Below are 19753 nucleotides of genomic sequence, written 5' to 3' on the forward strand. Positions count from 1 at the left end.
GGCAATCTACAAGCTCACATCATATCGCATGGCGACGCACTGTGAGCTTGTAGATCAACTATTTTCAAAATGTTTGCACGACACCGTTATGCAACAAAGCATAACAACGCTTAACACATTAACCGCCAAGAACGTAGTCCTACGGTCCGTTAAATCCAACTGTTAAGCGCCGAGACCGTAGCCCTACGGTCCACGGTCTTTTCGCGCTAAAAATTTCCGGGTGCACTTTTTTAATTTTTTTTATCCACTTATTTGGGATCCGGTTTTGACGATCACGTCCGCCCTCGTTCTACAGACGAAACTGAAACTCAATTCTCTTCCTGTAGTTTTTTCTCCTCGCATTTCACTGTTTAACGTAATCCGCTCTAACTACAACATGGATACCCCGTTTGACACGTGGTTTTCACTGGGAGATACAGTGGGATGTCGCGGATGTAAACAGACCGTGTACGGCTCAATCTTAAGGATTTTAACAAGATCTATGGCGACATGAAAAAAACAACAAAAACACATTGGCACTGGTGAGTACATTATGAGATTAACCTCTGGCGGTCGATGTGTTAACACATCACGTGCCAATCGTGTAGATCTACGCAAATCTAAATAACAGCGCAGCGTGCCAGTAGCGTAGATCTACGCGAAGTGGTCTTTTTTTTTTTTCGCGCAGTGACACATTTCATTGTAGCACTCTCTCGCAGTGACACATTTCATTGTAGCACACCCGGAAACGGAAATGAATGTCAATCGAAGATTTTCGTTCCCATCCGCCGCCGCTCTAAAGCTTCCGCTAAATCGCCATTATCTCTGTGTTGTTTTTCTCCGCGCTGAACGCTGTTTAAAACGTTTTTTAGAAACTGCGACTTAGGGGTGGGACGATATCGCGATACTTTCTCCCGCGATAAATAATCGATATCCTCCCGAAAAATATCGATATTAAAAAAAAAAAAAAAAGTTTGTGATACGTTGTTTTTCCTACTCTGTATTTGTGTAATGATGATTTTGAACTGTCTGGTGCTATTTTATGTGTTTATGAATTGAATACAAGGACTATCGTGATATATCGTTGGTGAATTTTCATGCAATATATCGTGATATCGCAATATATCGATATTTTCAGATATCGTGATATATCGTTGGTGAAATTTCATGCAATATATCGTGATATCGCAATATATCGGCATTTTCAGATATCGTGATATATATTGTTATCGTGGGCCTAATATCGTGATACATATCGTATCGTGAGGTACCCATATCGTCCCACCCCTACTGCGACTACTGCAAAATGGAATGTCGCCGATTGAAAATGTATTCTCTGGGCCACTCACACAACTACCCTGTGTGTCTACAAACAGTTGAACGCGCGATCATAAGGTATTTAGCGAGGTCTGTGGCTAGGTGAAAAAAACAAAAAAACAACAATAAATCGTTGGCAGTGGTGAGTACATTATGATATCAAACTCTAGCATGGAATGTGTTAAGGGGTTAATTGATTTGTTGATATATAAAATGTAATTAAACAAAACAAAACACGCTCCCTGGTTATTCGATGAATCGACAAAGTAAACGATAGAATTATCGCTACGAAAATAAGCGATAGTTACTTGGCAGCCCTAAATAAGTGTTTGCCTCACCTGCAGTGTTGCCAGATTCTGTAAGAGAAACAAGCAACCAGGTCTAGGAAAACCAGCCCAAAAGAAGTGACTATGGGCCACATGAGCACTTCAACATATACATCAGCTATTTGAAAATAGCCGATCTGCTAGATCGGCTATTTTCAAATAAAATCTTGCGGGGAAATTATAATAAGCAGATCTGGCAACTCTGCTCACCTGTCGCTGTTGGGCCAGCTTGAAGTTGAGCCCTGGTCCATGTTGAGGTGCAGGCTTGGGCTGCAGACACAGCGAGCCCTGCTGTGAGTTCTGGTAGTGCAGAGCTGAATGAGACGCGTTCTGGGCTGCTGCTGCTGCTGCTGCTGCTGCTGCTGCAGCAGAGGACTGTTGTTGCTGCTGCTGCTGGGCTGAAGCCTTGCCCAGCGAACTCGCCAAGCCTGGCAGAGGCTGACCGACCGAGTGGGGGGCTTTGGGACTGAAGTGCAAGGTGGGCTTGGTGCCGAGGACCTTCATGTCCAAATGATTGGGGCCGCTGTGTCCGTTTGACTTGAAGAGGCAGTTGTTGATCCCTTTGCTCTGGGAAGCGAGCCTCAGCGGAGCCGCCGCGCCGGAGACTTTGTCTTGCGGGAAACCGCCGCCGCCGGTGGGGTGGGCGCCCACGGCCGGCGCCCAGCCGCTCATTCCGCCGGGCGAAGGCTGGTGGTGGTGATGGTGGTGGTGGTGCTGGAGCAGAGAGCCGCCGGGCTGCTGCTGGTTGGCCGCCATCTGTTTGAGCTGCTCGGCGTGGGACATCTCCGGCCAGCACGGCAGGGCTCGGGGATGTCCCCCTCCCTGGCCGTTGGCTTTCTGAGACGAGACGGCCGGGGACGAGCCGTTCGGCGCGAAGGACGGCCCCGCCGAGGCCGGCCGGAGCTGCGGCGAGCCGCCGCAGTGGCCGTGGCTGAAGTCCGGGTTGTACTCCGTCTTTATGGGCTTGTCCAGCGGCGGACACAGGCCGGCGGCGTTGGCGGCGGCCCCGGCCGAGCCGGGTCGGCCCAGGTCCAGGCCGAACGTGTCGTCCTGCTTCAGCATCTTCTCCAGCTCCAGGTCGTTCAGCGACGGCACCGACTTGGTCAGCTCGTCGAACAGGTCCTGGAGCTCCGGGTCGATCTGACCGCCGGCCTCCTCCTTGAAGTCAAAGATCATCTCGGCGGACGAGTGTCCGCACGAGTGGACCTCCGCGGGCTCTTTCTTCATCTCCTTCAGGGTCATGTGGAAGAGGTCGGAGCCCACGCCGTGAGGCATCATGTAGTTGCTCCTCTGCAGGGCGGAGGAGGAGGCCTGCAGGGACTGGTTCAGGTGGAGACCACAGGGACCACCGTGGCCCAGACCGCCGGGGTCCACGCGGACGCGCTTGAAGTCCGAGCCGGAGAGGCCGCAGGAGAGGCCGTTCTGTTTTGGATTGTGTCCGGGAGCGTTTCCCTCGAGCTTCCTCCGCAGCGATCCCTGAAGCTGTGAAGACACAACAAGTTGGTTGAGAGAAGAATATCTACCGCATACTGGATACTGTGTACATAAAAAATATAAACCGCCATTCCAAATATGTATTTCATTGGACGGCATTAACTTGAACCCATCAGTTTTCTTTTTAACCCATTGAGACCTGAAGCCGATTCTACATGTCTCCTAAATCTCAACAGTATTCTGAAAAACGTATGTTTCTATATCAGTGGTTCTCAATCTTTTTCATGTCAAGGACCCCCAAAATTATATATATTTGGCCACGGACCCCCATCAAAATATTTTGTTCCAGGGACCCGCCCAGAAGCAAAGATTTGAGTTAAAAATGTTCGCTTTAAAAATATATATATTCAAAGATTTGCACACATTTTCAAGATTTTTCAAAAATAGCAGATCTACAAGCTCGTAGCGCGGCACTCGGTGCCGCGCTATGAGCTTGTATATCTGCTATTTTTGAATAGCCAAACTGTAAAATAATGCTTTTTAGCTCAAATCTAAAAATGACACAGTTCCAGGTCTTAATGGGTTAAAGACTCGGTTAACAGTTGTGGTTTCTAAAATGAAGTACGTCGTACATTGCATGTCCAACAGCAGCTGGAGTGTTTGATAGCGAGACCCTCTGTGTATAATTAGTGCATTCCTTTCAGCAGCAGCCTTTGAAGTTGCGGGCCAATTTAAATTACAATGATAATTCAAAGTATCAGTGCAGTAAACTGCACATCCAGCTTCAAGTATCAGCATGTAAATTAATTCAATTTCACAAATTCTGCTCCAAGGCCTCTAGACCCTGTACACACTTGACCAACCAGTGAATTGAAGATGATTGCTTTTATTAATAGTGGAATAGTGGAATAGTTTAGATTTTTATTACAGTGACATGATCAAGAGCAACAATAGAACTCTTATATTTTTTGCCTATAATAACTGGCATATAATTACATATACCTGTGTGTGCATGTCCTTGTTATGCATGCACTTATTTGTTTCACATACTCGTATGCATCCTGAATTACATACAGTCCCTGCACTCAATGCACGGACTGTATACTCTGACACTTAAATTATGAGATTTATTGCCTGCTATTCTATTCGGAATCGGAACCTGTAAACTGTGTACTCGCATTAAATACCTGAATTTATTCTCACTGGAATATTCAGTGCCGGTCCGGTGAATACCCAATGCGCAATATTCAGTGCAACAGTCCGTGGAATATTCTGTATAGGTCTGTAAACACACTCTGCTACTAACAACACTCTCCTTGCAGAGGCAGCACACAAGCACTAGCCTGACTTGTATACTTTGTTACATGCCACTAGTGTCACATGCTGAAACTAGACGATCTACAAGCTCACAACGTGTCGCGACACGTTGTGAGCTTGTAGATCGGCTAGTTTCAGCACGCGCCGCTTGTCATACAACGAGTGTAAGTTAAGCAATAAAGGTGAATACACCTAAAAATAAAGGAAAGTATACCTATTGTAAGTCATCACACCATTCAATTTTTTTTTGTTTTTGTATTAGATTAATAATTCTAGATTTCCCACTTTGCCCGGCCGCCCCCTGACTGCCTGTCTGGGGTCAGAGGCAGCCTGTGGGTTGAATAACACAAGGACACTGGCAGAGGTCTCTCTTAACAGCTTTTACATGCTGTATACACACATATTTAAAATAGATGTTTACTGTGTAACCTAGCAGTAAGGCACCTTAAGTAAGTGCACTGTCTTCTAAGTCCTAACAGGTTTCTGAACAACGTATGTATGTTGCTATATCAGTGGTGCTCAAACTTTTTCATGTCAAGGACCCCAAACTTGTATGTATTTGGCCACCGACCCCCATCTGAAAATATTTAGTTCCAGGGACCGCCAGAAGCAAAGATTTGAGTTACAAATGTCCGCTTAAAACAATATATATACAATATATTCAAAGTTTTGCACAAATGTTCACGATTAAAAAATAAGTAGATGATGCCTAAAGTATAAAATAATGATTATAGCTAAAAATCGAAAACGACACACAGCTATGTGTTCCCGGATTGAATGGATTAAGCACTAGCACAACGGTCACACTATTCTCTTTCTTAACACTGCTGATTATTATTATTGTTTGTTGTATATCGTTGGAAACCTCTTATCTCTATATTTTAACTTTTTGTGTTTTTTCGTAAATTAACGCCCTACTTGATCATAGTACAGCGTCACACAAAAGCATTGAAAGTAGCCGATCCACAAGCTCGAAACGCGGTGCGAAGCAACAGGTTTTGAGCTTGTAGATCTCCTACTTTTGATGCTTTTGAATTTGAATCCTGAAAAGTAACTGTTTTGGACACATGAGGTTTCCAACCGACAGACGCTTTACCAAAGTGCTTTACAATGTGCATTATATTGACACATTCACACACCGATGGCAGAGGAAACCATGCAAGGCAACAACATGCTCATCGGGGGTAAAGTTCTCAACGGGCCTGAAAATTAAGGCCCGGCCCTAACTAGGCCATAACTGGGCCGGCCCGAACAGGGCCGACCCGAACAATTACCATAATTTTAAGCCTGAAAACCCCCAAAACCCGAAAAAGTGTCATTATGTGCTTAATGTGTCTCAAAGTCACGCATCCAGCAAGCTTTGAACTGAGCAGATTGGACCTTCCGTTCCAGAGATAATGGACAAAACATATTGAAACGTCCACTTTCGCCGATTTTCGATGCTTGAGTTTGGGCCATTTTCGGCATTTTCTTTTTTATAATACAGGCTAGGAAGGTCGGACGGCGACGAACTAGATATCTGAGTAAAGTTCTGAGCTGCATCCAACGCATCCACTGCCATTTCCGTCGGCCTTACCGTTCGGCTGCTAGGGGCAGTTGAAATGTATTTATTGGGGGAAATAGATTTCTTTTTTTTTTCACGGAACCCAAGGCTCGGCTCGCCCCGACTAATTAGCCTGCATTTACGGCCCAGCCCAAAAACGTCGGTCGGGTAGGGTCAGGTTTGGACAGAATATGAGAACTCTAATCGGGAGACGTTAATAATAATCATTATTATTATTATATTTTCCTTCAATTCTTCTTCTCCTTCTTTCTTTCTTTTTTAAATATCTGAGGAATCTCTTATGTACCAATACATAAGATTATGCTTTACTTTAGCATGTGTTGAATAAAATGCTTTGTAATCATACTTCTAAATCATACCAAAAGACAAAACAATACTATTACTACAGTATACTGGCAACAGAAACAACCAAAATCCTCCAACCAGATCAAATAACTCGTATCACATCTCTTATCTTATATATAGACACATCAATTTAATAAATCTCTTCCTATTTGAGCCGTGCCCTACATAGCAGTGTTTGGAGTGTGATAAATGTAGGCTGAGAGAACAGGATGAGGCAGAGGAGATATTTAGGAATCTGATACAGTTGACAGAAGCAGGGAAAAGAAAAGGCCCCCTTTGTCTTGTTCCCCTCATTTACATAAATTATATTTTCATCCATTGTGCTTCCTTAGATCACAGAATTCTCCTTTGTGTTTTGAGATTCTGCTCCACATGCTGCTGCGGATGTCTGATTTTTCTTTTGTCCTCTCCCCACGTCTTCACTTTCGCTTAATGCCCGATTAATAATTGCACCACAAATAGCAGATCTACAAGCTCACGAGTTGTGCGTTGTTCCTCAAAAACCCATGTATTAAAAAAAGCTACAGAACAAAAGCTGCAATATTCGGGAGGATTAATCCATGTTTTCAGATGTCGCACAATCAGCCAAACAATGGATTAAAGGACTAAGTGTGGACCAGTACTTCTAGCTAACAAACGATGTGAATTGGATTATTCTTCCTTAATTACATTAACCCTAGCATCCCTATTCTGGGCATGTGATAATAGGCTACAATAGATGAACACTGGGTGAGAATAGATGAACATTTGGAAAAAATAGGGGACCATTCAGCAAAAATAGCTAATCTACAACCTTAAACAAGCTATTTTCGCTATTTGATGTACAATAAAGTATATAGAGATTAACCCATTCAATCCGGATTTTAGATTTCTTTGGCTATTCAAAAATAGCAGATCTACAAGCTCAGGTGCCGCGCTATGAGCTTGTAGATCTGCTATTTTTGAAAAAATAATCGTGAAAATTTGTGCAAATCTTTGAATATATATATTTTTAAAGCGAACATTTGTAACTCAAATCTTTGCTTCTGGGGGTCCCTGGAGAAAAATATTTGACAAATGTTTGCTTTAAAAATATATATTAAAAGATTTGCTCAACTTTAAAAAAAATAGCAGATCTGGAAAGCTCATAGCGCAGCACTCTGTGCCATGCTATGAGCTTGTAGATCTGCTATTTTTGAATTTTCTAAAATGACCAAGATGCGTTCCCGGATTGAATGGGTTAAAATCTTGCTTCGGTTGTATTCATTGCAAATGGTTTTCCCAGCGTGTTGCCGCGCGCGCACACACACACACACACACACACACCCCCCCCCCCCCCCCCCCCCCCATCACTGCATGGTGGTGGTACAGTAAGTATTTGTAAGGAAAACGGCTCCAACTGTATCACCAAACTGGGCAAAGGATGAGAGGGACATCAGTGTGTTGCTGGCTTCACTCGTAAATGAACCCCCTACTTGATCATACTACAGCATCACACAAAAGCGTCAAAAGTAGCAGATCTACAAGCTCGAAACGTGGCCCGTTTTGAGCTTGTAGATCTGCTACTTTTGCAGTTTTTTTTTATTTTAATCCTGAAAAGTAACAGTTTTTTGACATACTACGAGGTTTCCACCCGACAGCGACGATATTCAAAAATAGCAGATCTACAAGCTTCGTTCACGTTGTGAACGACGTTGTGAGCTTGCAATTACAAAGGCTTGTAGAGTGGCTATTTTGAAAATGCTTTAAATAGGGAAAAAAAAGAAAGTGGAATAGTTTTGATACAGATACAGTACATATCAATTTGGGGGACCTTCAAACATGAAAATGTTTGTGAAACACTGATTTAGAGTCACTTGCAGCTGCTGGCACGCATCACATTTAGGATGATTCATAGCCAGCGCTAGAGGGGGCGGGGGGGGGGGGGGAATGCTGGAGAGCGCAAGCATTTCTGCTATCGCTTCCATCTTGCGTTGTTGCCGTATCAAATGCTGGTGTTTTGAAACATTCTCTCACACACAGTATAACCCCAATGGTTGATGCGTTTTTTTTTTTTTTTTGCTCAGCACACAAATATCTGTGTGACTCCCTCCGTCTTGCCTGTTCCTCAGCAAGGGGATCAAATGAGTAGGCCATGGTGTCAGTCAGTATGAGCTTACAGTACATGAATGTAATGATACGGTATGAGTGAGTGAGTGAGTACGGTGGCGTCTATGAGCGCACCGCACGTGAATGTGATGAAGTGACGCCGCCGCAGCCGGACGTTGGAGTTGCTGATACATTCCTTCTGTTGAGATCACGGCAACGTTTGGCTGAGCACTATGGGTTACGTACTCACTACTACAGTATGTACTCACTACTACTACAGTACTCACTACTACAGTACAGTATGTACTTACTATTAATACTACAGTACTCACTACTACAGTATGTACTCACTACTACAGTACAGTATGTACTTACTATTAATACTACAGTACTCACTACTACAGTATGTACTCACTACTACTACAGTACTCACTACTACAGTACAGTATGTACTTACTATTAATACTACAGTACTCACTACTACAGTATGTACTCACTACTACAGTACAGTATGTACTTACTATTAATACTACAGTACTCACTACTACAGTATGTACTCACTACTACTACAGTACTCACTACTACAGTACAGTATGTACTTACTATTAATACTACAGTACTCACTACTACAGTATGTACTCACTACTACAGTACAGTATGTACTTACTATTAATACTACAGTACTCACTACTACAGTATGTACTCACTACTGCAGTATACTTACTACTACTACAGTACTCACTACTACAATTACTACTACAGTATACTCACTATTAGGCCTGTCACAATTATTACATAATCGTCTAATCGCAATTATTTTATATAATCACAATTATTTTATATAATCGCAATGATTTTTGCATAATCGTCATAATCAATTCCATGTAAAAAAAATCATATATTTTAAAAAAATGTCAAAAATAGTAGCAGATCTATAAGCTCAAAACGCGTCGCGCTGCGACACGTTTTGAGCTTATAGATTTTTAAGTATAAAGTAATTAAATATGTGTTATTTGTCATATCTGCCCTGTGCAACTTTTGTTTACGAAAGCTAAAAGCCAAACAGAAATGTAATTTTTATCCATAATGTTCCATTAGTTTTCAACGACAGAAACACAATTATAACGTTAATCGCAATTATTTGAGTGATAATTAATCGTCAACTTAAATGTGTAATCGTGACAGCGCTACTCACTATGTCAAGTCAAGTTATCTTCATTTAAAAGCAGCAGTTGACCCAGAGTGCTTTCCAATCAAGGATGACCAGCAAGCAACACCATGACAGCCATATAAAAGCAAGTTATAAACAAGTAAATTACAGTGAATTTATAGAATCAACGTAAATGCAAATATAAAGTTGAGACAAAATAATTACAGTATGTTCCAGGTTTCTAAAAATTGCAGATTACTATTTTGGCTCATTTTGAACGTTTTTCAAAGAATAAACTAGAGCTTAAGTGGTTAAAGCCAGGAAAAATACAACACACTGCCATATCAGGATATTATGATGTCATATATTGACATATCAGTATAATACTGATATCTTGCCAGACCCTAGTATGTACTGACTAATGGTTGCTTGTGTCACTGTAATCTGGGAGCTGAAGCCAGTCCTAAAGTGCTGCACCTGTTTTAACAGCATCAGCTAAATGCCTAGAGGCGAGTGTTAAGTGTAAAATATAATCTGATATCCGAGTGTTGTTACGCTCCTGTGCCAATGTATTACAATGTGTTTTTATATAATGATAAAAAATACGTGACAGTATATGCGACTGCAGACTGCAGGCTCAACTCAACTTTAATGTGCAAGGCCTGAGAAAATAATCAATAACTCGATGAAGTTGTTGACTGTACCAGGATTTGCCATGCATGCTAACGTTGGATAAGGTACGATATGCTCACTGCAGAACTTTATGTCAATAACTGATGAAGTTGTTGACTGTAAACTGTACCAGGATTTGCCATGCATGCGCCAACGTTGGATGGGATAAGGTACGATATGCTCACTGCAGAACTTTATAAAAGCAAAACCTTCGAACACAAAGTCCTGCTCAGTCGAGGAAGAGAGTCTGTCAGATGATGTCATGACAGTCTGTTTGGATGACCCCGCAGTTAATACAAAGGGACATTGAGGCAGTCAGATTTTTTTATTTTTATTCTTACTTGGATGCTGTCCATCAACTCATCTTAACCCATTAAAACCTGGAAAGCATCTGCATTATTTGAGCTTTTTAGCTAAAAAGCATAATTTTATACTTTGGCTATTCAAAAATAGCAGATATACGAGCTTGTAGATCTGCTATTTTTTTTAAAATCGTGAACATGTGTGCAAATCTTTGAATATATATATTTTAAAGCAATTTTTTTACTCAAATCTCTGCTCCTGGGGGTTCCTGGCTGGAACAAAATATTTTGAGATGGAGGTCCGCGGCCAAACACATCATTTTGGGGGTCCTTCACATGAAAAAGTTTGCGAACCACTGATATAGCAACATAAGTTTTTCAGAAAACGTTTAGAATTTAGAAGACATTTTTAGAATCAGACTCAGGTCTTAATGGGTTAAAGTATGTCTCCATTAACTCACACGCACGCACGTGCACGCACACACACAATCTGCACAGACATCCAGTCCGTTAAATATAGTTCTCTCCGCACACTGCTGGACATCTGTTTTTCTCCAAAACGCAGACGAGAAGACAGGCATTCTAGTGTACAGAACACACACACACACACACACACACACACACACACACACACACACACACACACACACACACACACACACACACACACACACACACACACACACACACACACACACACACACACACACACACACACACACACACACACACACACACACACACACACACACACACACACACACACACACACACACACACACACACACACACAGGGCGGAGTGGAGGGCCAGAGGACATGCATGCAGGGCTACAGTCGTGTCTCAAGACGCTGTCTGTGAGAACATGTCATGAATAATGTAGTACATTGGTTCTCAAAGTGGGGTCCGGGGACCCCCAGGGGTCCATGGCGGGGTACCAGGGGGTCCCCAGCTAAATTAGTTACAATTAGTTACTAAAATAGCGTCACAATCATTTTAACCACTTGAACCATTATGTTATACTTTCGCTATTCAAAAATAACAGCTCATAGGTTGTTTTCACAATAGTTATCTGTGGAACTGAGTCAAACCAAATGTAATGCCACAACTCCTACAATTCCAAGTGCTTGTCAAGGTGGGGGGTCCCCAGTTCAAATACGATAATTGACCCACTGGTCTAAAAGCTGAACTCAAGACGAGTACCAAGATGGACGGGCGGCTCCAAATATACAGCCCGCTGACATCCAGTCACAGGAAGGGAGGGGGCCTAGTATAGACCCCTGGGGGACACCGTCCGGTATACAAAGTATATAGGGTTTAGCCACTTAACCCATTAAGACCGGGAACACATTCTGTGTGATTATATGATTTCTTGAGGTTATTAAAAAATAGCAGATCTACAAGCTCATAGGGCGGCACAGAGTGCTTCTGGATCTGCTATTTTTGAAAAATCATGAACATTTGTGCAAATCTTTGAATATATATATATTTTTAAAACAAACATTTTTACAAATGTCTTCTAAATCCTAACAGTTTTTTTTTTACTTATGTTGCTATAATATCAGTGGTTCTCAAACTTTTTTCATGTCAAGGACCCCCAAAATGAAATGTATTTGTGGCGGGCCCCCTCCCCCATCTCAAAATATGTTGTTCCAGGGACCCCCAGAAGCAAAGATCTGAGTTACAAATGTTTGCTTTAAAACATATATTGCACAAATTCTCCCCAGAAGCAAAGATTTGCACAAATGTTCACGATTAAAAAAAATAGCAGATCTAAAAGCTCATAGTGCGGCAGTGGGTCAGCATCAGCATCCAGAACTGGGTCGGTGCAGGGTCACAGATTAAGAACTTTAATAGAGGAAGGTGAATACTAGTGTTATTTATTGCACTGGTTCTCAGTATCCAAATGGACCCTTACGGGTCTGTTGTACATTCTCAGTTAACACATACTCAGGATTTTACAGGGTAGATTGGGGTTCCAGTGTAGTCTGGACTGGTCCAGTGATTCTCAACCTTTTTCATTTCAAGGACCCCCCAGTTTGATATGCAATAGTCCCCCACGGAACCCCATTCCATACAGTTTGTTTTTGCTCTGCGACCACAATCTACGCAAGGGATAATTGACGGCGCACCGGTCGTTGTTGAGAAATAACACCCAACAGGATGATTTAATGATCCTGAAGGGGGTTATTTCTAAACAACGACCAGCGCACTGTCAATTAACCAGCTTATTACACGGCTACTTAATACATTTACCCAAAAGTAACAACAAAACGAAGTATTTCCTTGTTTACGGCAATGAAAGTATTCCATAAGTGTTGCGCTGGACGGACGGCCAGCGCAACACTGTCGCTTCGGAAAACAAGGAAGTGTTGATCAAACAGAATACATTTTCTGTTACTGCATTGACTATTTCTCGCTTCAAATGTTTTCAAAAACATTCTTGAGAGCAATGTTTAGCTGTAAATGACATTGTGCGTTTGTTTACATGGCTGCCGTGTTGGATACAGCATAAAATCAAGCAGCACAGCAGGTGCTCTGAGTCTTTGATTAGACAGAGGTGTGTTATAGAGCTCATCGGTCATTATCCAGAAATAACACACCGCTGAATACAGTGATTGATCAATCAGAATCAAGCATTCAACCAAGCTGTGTAATAAACTGTAATATCCTCTTTGTGTTCATTTAATTATGACAGAGTTACAGATGGGGGGTCAGCGGCCAAATATATATCAATTTGGGGGTCCTCCTCGGCACAAAAAAGTTTGAGAACTACTGATTTAGAAGGCATTTGTACAGAATCGACCTCAGGTCTTATTGGGTTAATACACCGGCTCCCGATTTCACGGTCAATGCAAAATTCAGGCGTCTCTCTCTCTCTCTCTCAGCCTGCTGGTCTAAAGTGCTCATTTCTCTCCTCAGAGCGAACACGGGAGGCGATGGCCTCTCCATGCTGGCCTGAAATCCTCCCGTTAGATCTTAGAAGTGACCTGAAAATAGATTTTTTGATTAACATTTAATGAGGTTGGAAGCTCTGGATTGCCCTGCGAGTGACTCCTAGAGAGGCTCCAATACACACAGCAGCCTATCTGAGAAGCTGATAACAACCTCTTACTGCATGACACCCTACTGCTTTCGCACAACCACCAGAACCAGTGTTGCCAGATTCTGTGAGAGAAACAAGCAACCAGGTCTAGGAAAACCAGCCCAAAAGAAGCGCAAATGGGCCACATGAGCACTTTAACATATACATCAGCTATTTGAAAATAGCAGATCTACAAGCTTACAACGCGTCGCGATGCGACGCGTTGTGAGCTTGTAGATCGGCTATTTTCAAATAAAATCTTGCGGGGAAATTATAGTAAGCAGATCTGGCAACCCTGACCAGAACACTTTATATATGGCTGCTGTCAGGCAGAAAGCTCCATATATATATATATTTTTTGTTGTAAATTAATGCCCTACTTTGTCATAGCTGAATGATGTCACAGGCTGGTCAACACGAAGTCCGCGTTCCCGTGTGGAATCCCGAGAGCCACATGATTTGATTTTCCATAATCGATAATAAAATAATGATTAATAAATCACTCCCTATTTTGGGCATGTCATTAGGAAAAGTTAAAAAAAAATAAAAATAATGTTTATGCTCTACAAGCGTCACGATGCGACACTTTTTTCACTATTTCTGTACGATATTGTTGAGCGGCGAAGTATTAAAAAAAGTGCTTATTCGATTATTCAATGAAGTTATTGATCGACTAATCTCTAAATTAATAATGGATAGTTGCCGCCTTATTTTAGAGACAGACAGTCCAGGAAGTGGAGAGATGGAAATTCATTCTGCCACTTGAATAAAATACATTGTGAGGGTATGCGTAGTGATCCCTGGAGGGGGGAGGAGGGTTAATTCCATTCATTTGACCCATCCATGGTGGAGAAGTGTGTGCAGCCCACGGGGAAGCTGTTGGGGGTCAAGTATTTTGCTCAAGGACACTTTGACACGAAGCCAGAGGAGCTGGGGATCAAACCGGGGACCTTGCCAGGTCCCGGATGGCCCGCTCTACCTCCTGGGTCACTGCCGCCCAACTCAAAATGGCTGTTTTTACTATTCGGAGTGAGGACAAAACTGCGAGAGAAAAGCACTTAAATCCTAGCATCCCTATTCTAGGCATGTCAGGCGAACACGTTGTGAGCTTGTAGATCGGCATTTCCCTTTTTTTTTTTAAATAGTCCAGGTTGAAAGTGGTATTTTGGGGTATAGAACGATCCTCTGTGGGAAATCGCACAGTGACATAGTAAATTAAAAGATAATTCTTCAGCCATTTTCAACCCATCTTCATATAATTGGTCCTCACTAATGCTCATGGCACCATTTTTGTCTACCCTGTCTGTGTCTCAGCGGAGGGTGCAACTTCAAAGCCTATTGATCATTTAGCTGGAAATGTAATTTTTACGACAAAAAAAAACAAAGTTAACTCTTACCCTGCCAGAGTTTTTTCAAAAAGTCTGTAGCCTCTGCCAGGGTTTTGACCGATTTTGGTACCTTTTCGCATAGCCGCAGAATATTTTTCTCCAGTATGATTGATCCCAGATAATTTCTAATCACAGATGAGATTCAGGTGTGGTTTCACAAATGTCAACGAGGTCAATTTGACCTTGTTGTCATGTGTTGTTTGATGTTTGAAAATAGTTCAAAACCAGTAGTTTCAAACCAAAAAACATTGTGAATTGTTTGTCCGTTTCAATTTTAACATTGAAGTGGATGGAGCAGCAAATCTTTGGGAATTGTTATCTCCTTATTCGTTTGGAATATCGAAAAGGTGTCAATCTTAAATAATTAGAGAATCTTTTTAGAATTTTTTTTTTTTTGAAAAAAGTTTTTTTTATTATTTTTTTTCAAAGACGTTTTTAAACGTCTTTGGCAGGCAATAGCTGAAGGCCCAAAGACGTTTATAAACGTCTTTGGCAGTTATAGAGTTAATCGCAATTATCTGTGCGACAGTTAATCGTCACGAAAAAAATGTCATAATCGTGACGGCCCTAGCTGCACAAAGTCGACGGGTTCCAAGGAGAAATTCTGCGGAGCCAGAAAAGACACAGGGATGTGATGCGACAGCGGTGTCACAGGGCTCTGTGAGCCACATGGCCGAGGGTGATGTGATGTGACAGCTTGTCACTGCGATGCTGGTGACCTGCACTGTGTCTGCCATGGCATGCCTTAGCCGGCGCTGGGGTGACGCCCCGACAGAGGGCTCTCCCGGCGTCACATCTCCACATTTGTTCTTGGGATCACTTCACTGCCACCCTGCCGGGCATCAAAGCCCCCCCCAAGACCCTCCTCCGTTCCCCCCCACCCACCGTGCACTAGGCCACAGTGCAGCCGTGGGACTTTGCTGTCACTGTGCCTGACGAGAAACATCAAGCATGCCACATAAATAAAAAAATAAAAAAATAAACCTTTTTGGGGGGAGGAACTAACTTTACGGCTGGGCAACTAACAGAGAATATATCAGACCAATAACCTACCGGTAGTTAATTTCTTTCTCATGTAGGTTAATTGAATAATTGAGACTCTTTTAAAAAAATGTTCATCAACGATTTGACACAAAAAAAATCAAATAGATTTATGTTTCCTTGGAAAGCGAAGTCTGGAACTCTCTGCTGGAACTGTTGCCCCACGCCCTGACTCCGGATATGAGGTTGAAGATGGATGGATGAATGGATAAATTGATTGTCTGATAACCACTTGATCCTGTATTATGGAAACATAAGTCTGTTACTTTTCAGGATTTCAGCAACAAATTATTTCTCTATTGAGTAAGGTAGTTAGAATGCAGTGAAGGGGGGGCGGGGCATAGTGGGAGATAGGGCATCATGGCTCTGGGGGGATTAGGCCTAAATCCTAGAGCAGATTTGAGCCACTGCACCAATGCCTGTGTGTGTGTGTGTGTGTGTGTGTGTGTGTGTGTGTGTGTGTGTGTGTGTGTGTGTGTGTGTGTGTGTGTGTGTGTGTGTGTGTGTGTGTGTGTGTGTGTGTGTGTGTGTGCGACACTGCCTACTTGTCATCATTGTAACGGAACCGCCAGTGAAGTGAACGGTGTGCAACGATAGCAGCGTCGCTTTCTGCTCTCTCTTTTTTTTCCCTCTTTTTTTTCTCCTTCTTCCCTTTTTCTTCATGAGGGACATCGCATACTTTCCTCTATTGTCCACACATATTTTCAGAGCTGCCGCCTCCTGCCTCTCCCAGGGATATCATATTGAACTCTAGTCTAGCGCCGAACAAAGCCCGCGTCATCGCAAAGCATGCAAGTTCTCATTCGGCTTGTAATTACTTTGGCTAGTATGTTTCAAGGTGAGGTGTTGCCAACAGCCCTTCTTTTCTTTGTCTGAGACCCTCCCCACCCCACCCCCCTCTTCCTTATTAAAATAGCTTGTCTTGAAAGGTTGGCACTGAGGTACAGTAACAGTAAAATAGGAGAAAATACAAAAAAAAAAGAAAATCTCCCTTCTTCAGTAAACATAATGGATGATTTCTCTTCAAAGGGGCTCTTATCGTCTCTTCCCATTTCCCAGAGGCTGCCACAGAGCTGCCTTTCTCTCCCTCCCTCCGTCTCCCTCCCTCTCTCTCTCTCTCTCTCTCTCTCTCTTTCTCCCGGCATGCTCATCCTCCCCTCCTCTGTCGGCCGGTTCTCAGGAGGCCAGCTTCAATCTAATACAACTGTGTCAGGAGGAAGTGGAGGGATGTAAAGTGCTGATGAGCTGAATGTAGCCCACCTCTGCAGTGTGCTGCTGCTACACGCTCAGCTCACTGCTGCAGCCTGATTAGCAAAGTGCAACGCGAGCCCCCACGCTCCGCATGCCCGCACGCACGCACGACCACCGCTGTGGGCCTGTGTGTGTGTGTGTGTGTGTGTGTGTGTGTGTGTGTGTGTGTGTGTGTGTGTGTGTGTGTGTGTGTGTGCACGCCCCGTAGCACAGTGGTTTCTCAAACATTTTCATGTCAAGGACCCCCCAAATTCATATTTATTTAGCCACATCATAGGACCACAATGGAAACAAGTTCCCAGGACTTCGTTGTTTTATCCTTTTAACCTTAATGTCTGACTGTACCACGTATAGCCGGTGACCCCCGTTTGAAAATTATATTGTTCCAGGGACCCCCATAACTATTATGTTTACATCGTTTTCCCAATATTATTAAAGGTTTCTCACAATTGTTTGAAAATAGCCTATCTGAGCGAGTAGATCTGCTATTTTTGAATAGCCAAATTATAAAATTGGGTTAAAGTGGCAAAACTTTTGATGTTACTTGACCCCCTGGAACCCCCTCGAGGACCCCTGGAGGGGGTCCCCAGACCCCACTGTGAAAACCCCCCGCCGTAGCCTCATTCCTAGTTAGTCGCACAACCACACACCAGGAAAATGTTGAATATCAGTGGGTCACGTCACAAGTGACCCACAAGTACAGTACTCACATTAGCCTTTTTTTTTACAAGGAAGAACTGTAACCACTTTGAACCCGGCCTCCCTGTTTTAGGCCAAAAGAACGACCCCAGAGGACTCTAGCGTCGAGTGTACTTTTGGAACGTGATTTATGACCCACCAAAAGTAGCCTTATTTTTCCAAATAAAGTTAAACTTTTCACGTTGCCCCGTTACAAGACTTACGTGAACCCCTCAAGAGCACACAGTCAGTTGCATAATTCTTTCCCAGCGAAATGAAATCCATGTGAGATTTTAAGCCAAAGCCAACTCCTTGGCTGGCCCATCAAGTATAAAAAGTTAGGCTCTGCGTTTTATCCTTTTTAACACCGTTGCTTCAGACCCATGCCTGGGGAGGATGCAGTGGTTTGCTTTATGGTTTAATAATGTGAGCCATGCCGCTGGAGTATAGCATATCAGCTCTGTCAGGCAGAAAACCTCGTATATCCGTATTTCAACCTTTTTAATATTTCTCTGTAAATGAATGCCCGACTTTTGTCATACTAGAGCAGGGGTCTTCAACGTTTTCAGGCCAAGGACCCCCTAGCTGAGAGAGAGATGAAGCAGGGACCCCCTACTCCATATTGTATAAAATTGTGTTTCAGATTAAAGTATTTTTTTACTTAGTCTGCTATTTTTTTCCCTCTACACCTATAGCCTCTTTGCCAAAAATAGCCGATCTACAAGCTCTCAACGCCTCGCAGCGCGAGGCGTTGAGAGCTTGTAGATCTGCTATTTTCGGCTAATGTTCCCCTCAGAAAAGGAATTCTAGGGTTCAAGTGGTTAATGTAAAAAAAACGAAATCCTATCACACAAAGATTTGGCGGACCCCCTATAGTAGCTCTGAGGACCCCCTAGGGGTCCCGGACCCCCTGTTGAAGACCCCTGTACTAGAGGGTGCCACAAAAGCAATGAAAAAACTCACACATCGCACCACGTTGAGAGCTTGTAGATCCACCTTTTCCGCTATTTAAAACATTTTTTTTAAAGTGTGTCACTGTCTGTGGGTTTCATAAATATTGAACCAATGAAAAGTATTAAGTATTTATCCAAATAATCGGATCCATTGAAACATGTCCCCCCCCCCCCCCATTTCCTGAAAAATAACAGTTTTGGACATAGAAGGTTTCCACCCGACAGTGACAGCTATACTGTACGCTCCGCTCTGCTGAATCAAAGTAAACATTTCCCGGAAGGAATTGCCAGAGCTCTGCCTGCGCTGTAACTCATGGAACTACCCTGTTGTTGACCTGGTTTGACTGGAGTCATGTTCAACTCTGTTCAGCACTGTTGCAGCTATACAGAGCACACCAGTGGTGGAAGAAGTACTCTTGATTTTAAGTAAAAGTAGCAATACCACAACGTTAGAAATACTCTGTTACAAAGTGAAAGTCCTGTAGTAAAAAATCTTACTCGAGTAATTAAGTACAAAAGTATCTGCATCAAAATATACTTAGTCTAAGTACTAACTTTTTTTTCCCTCGAAAATAGCAGTACAATCTAATCTAATCTCCAATCTATTATTATTACAAAACATACATGAATCACTTAAGCCCTACATCATACTACAATGTTTGAATAGCCTAAGTATGAAATAGGGCTTAAGTGATTAATGTACCGGTATGTTTGGCAATAATAATAATTAAAATCTGCAAAGGTAGCTAGTAACTAAAGTTTTCAAAATGAGTGGCACGGTGGCGCAGTCGGTAGCGCTGTCGCCTCACAGCTAGAAGGTCCTGGGTTCGATTCCCGCCGGGGACGCTGTGGGCACTGGGGGCGTGTCTTCTCCTCCGCGTCATC

At 42.8% G+C, this 19753-nt stretch overlaps 1 protein-coding gene across 2 annotated transcripts in view; it reads right to left on the minus strand.

The window, feature by feature from the left end:
• maml2 (mastermind like transcriptional coactivator 2) overlaps window positions 1–19753 on the minus strand; it is an 80981-nt gene that overhangs the window by 15152 nt on the left and 46076 nt on the right. For both annotated transcript variants that reach the window (XR_013933125.1, XM_080427859.1), the window contains exon 2: window positions 1833–3104. Coding sequence is in view for 1 of the 2 variants with exons in the window: in XM_080427859.1 (XP_080283985.1) it covers window positions 1833–3104 (1272 nt within the window). In the remaining variant the exon portion in view is untranslated. The remainder of the gene's footprint in view (window positions 1–1832; window positions 3105–19753) is intronic.

The sequence above is a fragment of the Gymnoscopelus braueri genome (assembly GCF_963280865.1).
Source record: "Gymnoscopelus braueri genome assembly, chromosome: 5".
In the NCBI taxonomy this organism is placed as follows: domain Eukaryota; kingdom Metazoa; phylum Chordata; class Actinopteri; order Myctophiformes; family Myctophidae; genus Gymnoscopelus; species Gymnoscopelus braueri.